The sequence below is a fragment of the Geotrypetes seraphini genome, chromosome 2 (genome assembly GCF_902459505.1).
Source record: "Geotrypetes seraphini chromosome 2, aGeoSer1.1, whole genome shotgun sequence".
Classification (NCBI taxonomy): Eukaryota; Metazoa; Chordata; class Amphibia; order Gymnophiona; family Dermophiidae; genus Geotrypetes; species Geotrypetes seraphini.
The window spans coordinates 119149007-119161058 of NC_047085.1; the positions used below are offsets into that span (position 1 = coordinate 119149007).

Consider the following 12052-nt stretch of genomic DNA (forward strand, 5'->3'; position numbering starts at 1 on the left):
GAGATAGCACCAGAGGAAACCACAAGGAAAAACTAGTGTTCTCACATTTGGTATTCATAGTAAATCTACCCTGATGTTTGTTAACTGGCATTTGATATACCGCCCTATCTTGGAGAAGTTCAGGGTGGTATACAGTTTTTTTCTATCAGGCACTCTAATTATTTTCCCTATCTGTCCCAGCAGACTCACAATCTAACTTTTTAAAATTAAATTTATTAAGTTCCAGTTTCATATGAGTTTCAGCTGTATTGCAAGTAGAATTATTAGGTTATGCTGCTACATTTTATTGCCTTCTTGATTGTCGTACCTAGTATCTAACCCATTGTCATAGTGTGCTATTTATTAATTCATTCAAATTTTCTATACCATTCTCCAAGGGGAGCTCTGAACAGTTTACATGAATTTTATTCTGGTAATCAAGCATTTTTCCCTGTCTGTCCCAGTGGGCTCACAATCCAATCTAGTGTACCTGGGGCAATGTGGGATTAAATAACTAACCCAGGGTCATAAGGAGCAGTGTGGGTTTGAATTCACAACTGCAGGGTGCTGAGGCTATAGCTTTAACCACTTCGCCACATTCTCCCCCGTGAACTTTGGTCTCAATGTGATCTCTCCCCCCCCCCCACACACTTAAATTCCAGTATTGCTATGGGAGGTATTTTCCCATATGTACACTTTTTCTCTTTTCCTCTTCCTAGAATGGTGATACAGCAATATTTCACACTCACAACATATGCTTTGTACAATTCTCCCTTATTTCATGTGCATTCTCCCTTATAATCACTTGTTTGGCAGGGGGAAGGTTTACTGAGAAAACACCCATGACAAAATAAGCAATCACAAAGCTCTCAAAACCTTTTTCACCACAATAGGTTTCCGCTTTACAAGCCAATTCTGTTAGCTTGTTTAGAGGTAGTGATAGTCACAGCTAATGATGTTTTTATATACATTGCTGCTCACAAGAATTTTTCCAAAATGACTTTACTGGAAGATTACGAGCTTCTTATGAGTTATCTGCCAAGCTTTAACCTTCTTCCAGAATCTTCGTGTAATCTGTCACTAATCTCATTTCCTGCAGTTCCTGGTCATCTGCAGTTAGGTCCCATTTCTAGGAAGAATCATTAATCACCTATCCAGAGATGACTGGACATGCCTGAGGGGAAATATAATTGTACTAGTTCTTGTAAGTGACCAGGGGCCTGTCCCATCAGCTGCCAAAATGCTAGGATTTGTATTAGCTTCAACTAGTCTTTGACATCACCTTTCATGGTCTCACTGCAGTCAATCAGAAAACATGTGAAATTTCAAGAGAAACTCCTCTTGAAACTGATGTTCATTCCAAGCATAACATTTTTAGGTCTGGAGATTTTGCAGTCCACAGTGAGCACTGGAGAAACTGCAGCTGTCCATGTTGTGCCAGTATCTGAGTTGTCATAGCAGGATTCTCTGCTGATGCTAGAAAAATATCCATCAGCCTCCTCAATGACAGACTTGGGGATGTCTTGTGCAGGAAGATGCAAGCATGACATTTGTGCTTAGGTTTTTGGCAAGTTTCACATCTTCATTTATTTATTTTATAAAATCTACAACCCACCAACAATTAAAACATACATAAAATCCAATATCAAATAAAACAAAAAAACTAACATCATCTTAGATGTTCGGAAAGGCCTGCAAAAATAAATATCTTCAATGCCTTTTAAAAGTGCTGCAAATCCCCAGGAAACTTGTTCTATAACAGTGATCCAGCTACAGAAAAGGCAACTGCCTTAGTTTCTGTAAAATAACAGTAATGAAACTAAATGTTGTCTCGTATATTCCAACATGGAATGCCTACCTGGTTTATGCAACTTCATTGTGACAAGTAGAAAGGAACAGATTGATTCAATGTTTGATAAATAAAGATAAAACCTTTGTATTGTATAATATATAACACTGGTAACCGGTGCAGCTGTTTCAACCCCAGATTTATTGTTTCCAAATATCATCCTCACTGCTGTATTCTGAATTACCTTTAGATGCTACAGAAAATGCGAAAGAGTTCAAAATTTTTCAAAATCTTTAGTTAGGATTGAGCCGCGATCCTAAACAGTTATTACTGCAACACCATTTTGCACCAAGTGGTCAATTTTATGTGGATTATGAACTTATTGTATATTTTTAGGTAGCTGAAATAACATGCAAAAACAGTAAACTATTTTTTATTAATTGTATTGATTTTTAAGCAGAAACTAAATACACAGGGTGGTCACCTTCATAGGAATCACAAGTATTTTCCAAGCATATACAATTTTCTAAATAAGAGCAAAAGTAAAAGAAGGAAGGAGGGGACTAAAGAGAGAGTGGAGAGAGCTTACTGAATGATGATTGGTCAAAGAAAATATAAATCAATCCTGTTTTCTTCAATTCCTCATGTTGCTCTTATTTTTCTAAATAATTGTACTACTAAAACTAAAGCAAGAGACCAAAGATGTAAAATGGTAATTGAGAAAGATGGTGGCAGGGAATAATGAAACAAAGGTGAAGGGAATAAGGTTAGTGGGGAGGAGTGGAAGGGGTAGATGTGAATTACATGTTTACCCATTCCAAAAATATTAGGATTAGGAGGCACACAATGAAACTACTAAGTAGTAAATTTAAACCGGAGAAAATATTTCCTCACGCAACATGTAAGTAAACTCTGGAATTCATTGCCAGAGAATGTGATGAAAGCAGTTAGCTTAGCAGGGTTAAAAAAAAAAAAGTTTGGATAATTTCCTAAAAGAAACATCCATAAGATGGACTTGGGAAAATTTACTGTTTATTTTTAGGATATGCAGCTTAAAATCTGTTTTACTCTTTTGAGATCTTGCCAGGTACTGTGACCTGTATGAACTACTGTTGGAAACTGGATACTAGGTTGATGGACTTTGATCTGTCCCAGTATGGCAATGCTTATGTTCTTATGAGAGAATGCTTCAGACAATGACAGTACTGCTTTCATACCAACTACTTTTTAATGCACCAGCCCCACTGTTCTGCTGTTTTTGTATTAACCTTTTATAAGGCACCATGGAATTCATATCATTATACTACTTACTGCTTGATATTGGGAGTTTACCTAGATTTCCGTTTTCTCTGAAGGATAAATTTAGCATGAGAATTGGAATAGATATCGTCCACCTATGCTGTTTGATGCTTGCATCCTGAAAAGTTGTAGAGGAAGCTGACACATGCTGTCAACTGTATAGATATAGAAATTTCTCTGTTGATTGTCTCTTATTTTTGGTTTTCCAAAGTAGTTAGATCCAGATACTCCCACAAAACATGTACAAACCTTCCATACACTGTGTTTGAATCTCAGGCATGAACTGTGGAGACTTGTACCTGAACAGAATAGTCACTCCACAGTCCAGTAGCACCTATTTAACTGTGTTTGAGTTTTAAATCGGATGCTTTTCTGTGTGGGCTGGTGATATTTAATTTTCCCACTTTTACATTGATGTGCTATCATTTAGTTGTTAACTTTACCAGGCCTTCCTTTCATAGACCTGTGAGGTTAGATGTCTAGTGCATTTGATCCCACTAAGCTTTTGAAAATGTACTTCAGAGTGGGTGAGCTGAAAAAGGTGACTACTAAGAGGAGTGGAAAGTCAAAGAACTGGTTTTTAGCTATTTTCCTTTGCTGAGATTGTGCTTCAGGCCATCTCTTCCTAATCTGCTGCCATCATTTCATGACTCCAGTCACTGACTTGCCACATCTTTTACAAGAGGGAGTATGCTAGGATATACTGTACACCAATGGGTGTGGCAAAGCACATTTTGATCACAGAAAGCATTACAGTAACTTTAAACCAGATTAATCTCTTGCACTGTTATTTAAACAAAATAAAACCTGGACCAGACAGAAAAGTATTCAGCCAATTAGATCAGTAAAAAGGATGGAAGCTAGGACTTGTTAGCAGTTTTTTTGGTGGGTTTTTTTTGTTTTTTTTTTTTTTTTGCTTTTTTGTGTCAACCCTTCATGTTTAACAAAAAAGAAAAAAAAGTTTGCTAGCATCTCCTAGACCAGTGTTTTCAGGATAGCCCTAATGAATATGCATGGAGAAGATTTGCATTCCTGGCACCTCCATTATATGCAGATCTCTCTCATGCATATTCATTAGGGTTATCCTGAAAACTCGACTAGCCTAGTGGTCCTCCAGGAGAGGGTTGGGAACCATTGTCCTAGACCACCAGTACCATCACAGTATTTGACTTCCTCAGAAGCAACATATGAAACTTAGTAAGATCTGCATTCATACTCGCTTCCCTCGTTGTGGAGTGCTTAAGGGTATACATTTTCAAAACTCACCTGTCTTTAAAGCAATTAAAAACAGTTAGCCCACCCAAAGCAGTATACTTTAGCCATTAGAAAGTGTGCACTTATATCACAATGCATGTACCTTTGTCTGCATAGAAAAGAAGCATTCTAGGGTGGGAATGGTGGACGATCGGGAAGATGGGTATTTCAGCAGCATAGTTGGAATCTGCATACATACAATCTAATTTTAATAATACAGTCAAACCTCGGTTTACGAGTGTTTTGCAAGACGAGCAAAACATTCGCAAAATCTGCACCTCGGAAACCGAGTTTGACTCGATTTACGAGCGCCACCCCCCACGATCCGGCATCCCCCCCCCCCCAGTGATCTGGCATCCCGCCCCTGCTCTCGTCATTCCCCTCTCTCCGAGATTCTCAGATTCAGAATCTCGGAGAGAGCGAGACCAGAAGGCCTTGAGCATGCGCAAATGCTCAAGGCCCAGTCCAGCCCAGCACAGGCAAGAGGGAGGATCTCCGATGCACCGCCCAGCCCAGCCCAGAAGAGGGAGGATCTTCGGGCACCGGCACGCCCTGTGCATTGGTGCTGGTGCCGGTGCCCAATCGGGGGTAAGGGATGTTGTTTCAGGGGGGGGAATGTAGGATCGCGGGGGAGGGGGAGGATGCCGATTCGCAGGGGGGATGCCGGATCGCAGGGAGGGGGGTATGGAGCAGCGTCGGTGGCCTCAAGGGGGGGGAATGGAGCAGCACTGGTAGCCTCGGGGGGGGGGGGGAGGAGGAGGTGGAACGAATCAAAGCGAGTTTCCCTTACTTCCTATGGGGAAACTCGCTTTGATATACGAGCAATTTGGTTTACGAGCATACTTCTGGAACAAATTATGCTCGTAAACCAAGGTTCCACTGTATATACTTGTAATAAGCATGTCACTGTACTTTACATGCCATCTAATGCCATATAAGTGTATGTCCATAATTATATCTGTGTAACAAGGTAAAATGTCAAATACAGTATATGTGGGCACTTTCTGGCAAAATCTATATAGTCCACCTAAAGTTAGGCACCTATATCGGCACACCTAACCTATTGATACCTAAGCGTGATTCTATACAGTGTTCTTAACCTTTATAGAATTGTGCTTGGCGCCGTACTAGGTGCTGTTTTTTTAAGCGACCTATCTAGAATTGAGCCCTTTTGTGTTTGGTACTTATCAGCTCAGTTTGGGCAGTCTGAAATGTATAATCATACAATAATAGTGAGGTGTACTACTGAAAATACCGCATGAAGTTTAAGATCATGGAGGGTTCACAACCAGGGAAAATAATTTTTGAATGAATCGCACATTTATATGACTTTATAATGGTATGAAAAAAATAGGTGCTGTGAGAGGCTGATTTTATAATGGTAAGAGATGTCATATATAAAAGCAGAAAGCAAATTGCATTATGCACACATATCCTCCTCTGGTTTTGTTGTAATGTTCTCTTTTTAGATACTATGTACGAATAAATTATATGCTGTTGAGAGAGACTGAAACTTCCAATTATTCTAGGATCTTGACTAATTGTAGATTATAGAGTTGTAAGTCCAGTTTATCATATAGCTTCAGGTTTCAGGATTCTCTCTTTCTTGGGTGTTGATTTCTTAATGCCCTTATGATGCTCCTGCTGTGGTATGCTGAAAGTATTGTAAATGTGGGTCAGGCAGAGGTAGAAGCTGATTCTCAGTTGTTTATGAGCAAATAATGTGGCTCATTAAGCAAAGCTGAAGTATTTATGTTTTGTGTGGGTTTTTTTTCTTTCTGCAGATGATTACATTACCATTGGTGCTGATGATGAAGAATTGGGTGCACAGATTGAAGAAGATATCCTTCACTCTTTCAAAGCTGAACATATTGATGCAAGGAGTTAATTTTCCTCTTGACTTCTGAGGTTTAGTTGTGTGTGCTAGATGCTGCTTGGTTCCATATAAATCTAGCAAGGGTGCATAGGCATGCAGACTCCTAGTTCAGTAATGATGGGGGAAGATCACTGATCACAGATCCTTACTCATTAGAAGGATGTATCTGCTGTTGCATGAAGTATGTTACGCTTGTTATTTAAAAATATTGATCTGCTTCAGTGATGCTAGAACCGTACAGTGGTTTTAGATTAAACTGCATTTCCTTCTGCCTAGATTTATTGCAGATTTGTCTGATATTGCAGGTTAGCCTGCAATTTAAGTAAGAAAAGGCAAGGGTCATGAAAATGAATCAAATGTGCTTTGCTGGTTAAATGTCTGAGACTGGCCTGTTTTTGTATTATGCTGTGCTCTAGTGCTTATTTATAGGGTTGCTGGGTTTTAGTGGTTCAAATAATTAGTTAGGATATAAGTATGATTTTATAGCTTTGTAAGTCTAGAGAACTATTCCTGCAGCTTATCCTGCAATGAATTGTTTTCCTCTGTGGTGTTTTTCATCTCATTCTTTTGTGTAAGAATTGTGTACAAGCATAGTTAAAGATTTAACAAAAATTTGGTTTATATTAGCAATGAGATGTCCTAGGTGTTTATTTTTAAAGACTAAAAGAAAACTTAAGATGAAAAATCCTTTTTCGTATAAAATGTTTCAGCATATTTGTGTTAATGGTTTTTTAGCATCAGCTCCACCATTCTGCACAAATGAGTATTATTCCTTCCTACCAGTAGGTGGAGGTAGAAAAAACTGAACTCTGCCAGTCACATCACCAGCATATGCAGAAGTGCTTCCTGGAGCAATCCAATATTTTTCTCTATCTTCAGCAGGTGCTCCTGTCCCTGGCCTAGCTACTCATTCTGCTGACCACAGCCACACTGTGGTTGAGCCTAACAGCAGCTCCCAGGTCACAATCACAGAACCGTATCTGGTTGAGCTCGCAGCTTAGGTCCACAGCCTCTGGTCACGCTTCTTAGTGTCACTGTGTGGTCCTGCAGGGCCATTCTCAAGGGGTGCAAGTTCCCATCTCCCCACTCCTTTTGCCCATTCACACTGTGGGTGTATTCCATATGGGCTCCCCCTTCAGCTCCAAGGCTTTCCTAAAGTGTTTGCTTCAGCAGCCCATACACTCAAAATAAATTTTTAAATCAATAGGACTGGCCAGCTTTTTGCCCTTTGATCTTTGGTTAATGCTTTTGTAAAGAACTAAGTTGGGAATTTCCCTCTTGATGCACTCAAAGAGAGGGATGCTAGGGTTCATCTTGGGGGTCAGTGCCTAAGAAAAAGATGTGGGTGTCATTGTAGACAATATGCTAAAACTTTCACCTAATGTGCGATGGCTTCCAAAAAAGCAAAGAAGATGCTAGGAATTATTAGAAAAGGGATGGTAAACAAGACTAAGAATGTTATAATGCTTCTATATCGCTCCATGGTGCAACCTCCCCTTGAGTACTGTGTTCAATTCTGGTTGCCTTATCTCAAAAAAGATATAGCAGAACTAGAAAAACTCCTCTTGTATGAGGAAAGACTGAAGAGATTAGGGCTCTTCAGCTTGGAAAAGAAATGGCTGAGGGGAGATATGATTGAAGTCTACAAAATCCTGAGTGATGTAGAATGGGTACAAGTGGATTAATTTTTTTACTCTAGAAATTACAAAAACTAGGGGACACTCAAAGTTACAGAGTGACCCTGTCGTGAAGAACCATCAGCCCTAATGAAATATGCATGAGAGAGATTTGCTTATATTGGAGATGAGAGGCATGCAAATCTGCCCCATGCATATTCATTAGGGCTGCTCTGAAAACCTGACTTGGCTAGTGGTTCTCCAGGACAGAGTTGGGAACCATGGTTTTAAAACCAATAGGAGGAAATATTTTTTCACTCAGAATAGTTAAACTCTGGAATGCATTGCCAAAGGATGTGGTAAGAGTGGTCCATAATCTGCTGTTGAGACAGAAATGGGGGAAGCCACTGTTTGCCCTGGATCTAGAATGTTGCTACTGGTTTTTTTTGCCAGGTACTTGAGATCTAGATTGACCACCGTGAAGATGGGATACTGGGTTAGATAGACCATTGGTTTGACCCAGTAAGGCTATTCTTATGTTCTTATATGTTGGAGCCCCAGACTGAGGCAGTCAGATAAGCCATGGCTGCCGTATGATAGGGCTTGCATAAATGACATTGCAATAGTCCATTTTAGAGCTGACTAAGGCATAGAGAGTTGTGAAGGAGGAACTGTATAAATATGGTCAGATCAAACAAATAAGTCTTAAAGAATAGAAACCTGGTTTAGTTACAACTGAAATTTGAGCATTAAAGGTAAGAGCATTGTTGAAAAGAATTCCAAGATACCTCATAGTGTCAGTTAATTTGATTGGAGAAGAACGCAGTAAAGGAACCACAGAAGAAGCAACACCAGAGACCAGAGGACTTTACAGGATTAAGAACTAAGCTATTATGAGTTAGCCAGTTATCAATGGAATCTAGACCTATCTGCAGTGAGCACAGGATGGGACTAGAGGGATCATGTATTGAAACCAATAAAATGTCTGCATATATATAGCATTTTACATGATGATCTTGAATAAGCAGTGGCAGGGGACTTGAAAAGATGGTGAACAAAAGTGGTGAAAGGACAGAACCTTGAACTTTACAGCATAGAGAACATGATGCAAATATTGAAGAAGAAAAATAATTTGCAAATGATCTGTTGCTGAGAAAGGTGGTGAACCATCTCAGGACAATTCCTGAGATCCCTAATGATGCTAGTCTGGAAAGTAGAAGCAAATGGCTGACAAGATAACATAAGAATTGCCTTACTGGATCAGACCAATGGTTCTCATGGTAGCCAATCCAGGTCCCTAGTACCTAGCCAAAACCCAAGGAGTAGCAACATTCCATGCCACCGATCCAGGGCAAGATCAAGAGCAGCACTAAGCTCAAGATAAATAAGAGAATTGCCTTACCCTGATCAATGGTAATTGTCTCAGTGGAAGCAAACTTACAAAACCCAGATTGAGATAGATGTAAGAAGTTAGATGATTTGACATGTTGATTCATTTGTTGAAAGACAAATTTCTCTAAGAGTTTAGACAGAAATGATAGGTTTGACATGAGACATAGTGTACGATTTTTTTTAGGATAGAATAGACAATAGTTTTCTTTCATTCCTCAGGTGTTTCAAAATCATCTCTCTAGATAATAGACCGAGACCAGGTTTAGGAATCAAAAGCCAGTGGGAAAGAACTGGATCCAGAGAACATGTTTGTTTGGTTTTTTAATTGATGACAAAATCTTATCAAAAGCTGTGAGTGTGGGAACTGAAAACTTTGGCTATGAGGTGATGCAGGCAAAGGTCAGTAGGAATAGTAGGTAAACCAGAAAGAGTGGAGTGGATATTGGAATGAAGACCTAAGAACTGAAAATCTCACTGACAGTGAGAATATTTGAGCTGACAAAGTGGATGAACTATGAGAGGGAGGTAACATTTAAATTTGATAAGTGATTAACTATTGAAATAATTGCTTAAGTCTATTTGATGCGTTGTTTATTGAGTAATGCTTTTGTCAAACTACTTTCAAAGTATGATGATATTGAGAATGACAAACCTTAGAGGTCTCTAAATCAGTACTTGTCTTAGTTTTACGCCATTTGCATTCCAAAGTCCTGAGTCGTTTTTTAAAAAGACAGCCAATATTGGACCAAGGTTGCTTATGTGAATGATCCATGATCTTTTTTAAAGGAACAATTGTTGAGAGAGAGGTAGTAAGTGTCATGTCCCAGGTCTTTCCCCAGGCAGAATCCTAAATTGATTCTGTATAGTGCTATGTATGTCTGGTAGCGCTCTAGAAATAGTAGTAGTAATAATAGTAGCAAGATTGCTTGCTACCAATCTCAAGGCAAGAAGTAGCTTCCCCCATGGACTTTTCTTCCAGGAACTTGTCCAAATCTTTTTTTAAACCCAGATATGCTAACCTCTATAACCACACATTCTCTGGCAATGAGTTCTAGAGCTTACTTTCCATTAAGGGAAAAATATTTCCTCCTATTTGTTTTAAAAATATTACCATGAGATCTTCATTGAGTTTCTCTTTGTCTTTGTACTTTTTGAAAGAGTAACAAATCAATTCACTTTTACCTGTTCTACATCATTCAGAGTTTTGTAGATCTCTGTCATATCCCCCCTCATCTGTCTTTTTTCTAAGCTGAAGAGCCCTAATTTCTCTATCCTTTTCTCTTGAGGGGCATTCCATCCCCTTTAGCATTTTGGTGCCCTTCTTTGAACCTGTTCCAATTCCACAGTATCATTTTTGAGATATGGTGACAAGAATTGCACATATACATATGATGCAAAGAAGATACGAACAGAACTGTATCTGAGATCAAACCTTGGGGCACTCCTAAGCTCAACAATAACCAGGAAGAAATGGAATTGCCTTATATGACCTTCTATTTATAGTTATAGAAATAGGAGGCAAACCAGTTAAAGAACACCATCTTGAATTCCAAATGCACACAGCCATATGAGTAATAGATCATGATTAATCACTTCAAGCATAGAAGCAATATCAAAACCAAATTCTAGACATTTGCCTATTCAAATCATGGCACAAAGAATTAACAAGGGAAATCAGTAAAATCTCAACTAAGCCTCATTAATAAAATGAAGCAATTGCAATGGTGCACATTAGAACATAAGAATTGCCATACTGGGACAGACCAAAGGTCCATCAAGCCCAGAATCCTGTGGCCAACCCAGTCCCAAGTACCTAGCTAGATCCCAAGTAGTAAAACAGATTTTATGCTGCTTTTCCTAGGAATAAGCAGTGGATTTCCCCAAGCCATTTATAAGAATTGCCATACTAGGACAAACCAAATCAAGCCTAGTAACATTTCTTAGCGTGGGTAGGTTTGACACTGGTCAGTAATTAGCACGATCCATAATATTCAAGTTAGATTTTTCTTTTTATAATAAGGACGAACAGCCCTAAGAGAAACAATAGTAAGGTTGACCAGATCATGATTCTGATGAAGCAACTAACTAATATGGATAGGGTTCTAAGGTATCACCATGCATCATACAACTCACAAAAATAGACTATCCATTCTTTATGCCTTTGTGACTAAAAATCATATGTAGGCATGTAGTTGTTAAAAAAATGGACCATGAAAGGGAAATAAAAATGTTTTTCTTTGTATATGACTTAAAATAGCAAACTGTGTAAATGCTGATCTTTACAATCCTAAATATGCCCCCTTAGAAAAAAAGAGAAAAAGGCAAGTATTAGTCGCTCTTTAAGATTTTGTAATTAATTCAGCATTCTGAAGTGATTTAGTTACAGTATAATCTATTAGCTAGTGCATGTACCTCATGAACATTGGTTTCCTTAATTCCTTTCTACCTATATTTCAAGAGTTCAAAAACACAGACATGAAGTACAAGAACAGGGTGCGAAGCAGAATATCAAATCTTAAGGACACAAAGAACCCTAATCTAAGGCGAAGTCTGCTTTGTGGAAATATAGCTCCTGATGTGTTTGCCAGGATGACAGCCGAGGTAAGCAAGAATGCCATTGCATGTATCTTTTGACTTACTACAATTATTAAACTAAAATTGCTAGGAAAATGAGTTCCCAGTACAATCCAGAACTTGGTTGGCAACTACCCTGGCCAGAGATTTTGATCATGATGCTCTTTCCCATGTCTGTGTACAGTCTTGGTCATTGAATAAATATTTTTTAAAAACTTTTTTATTGCAGGCATTATTTCTGTAGCCAAGACTGTAGGAAAGGTCCCACAACCT

General features: G+C 38.8%; 1 protein-coding gene across 2 annotated transcripts in view; it reads left to right on the forward strand.

Moving 5' to 3' along the window:
- Window positions 1–12052, forward strand: part of TCEA1 (transcription elongation factor A1) — a 170768-nt gene that overhangs the window by 129433 nt on the left and 29283 nt on the right. For both annotated transcript variants that reach the window (XM_033933660.1, XM_033933659.1), the window contains exons 6-7: window positions 6106–6162; window positions 11652–11806. In XM_033933660.1, the coding sequence (XP_033789551.1) occupies window positions 6106–6162; window positions 11652–11806 (212 nt within the window). The remainder of the gene's footprint in view (window positions 1–6105; window positions 6163–11651; window positions 11807–12052) is intronic.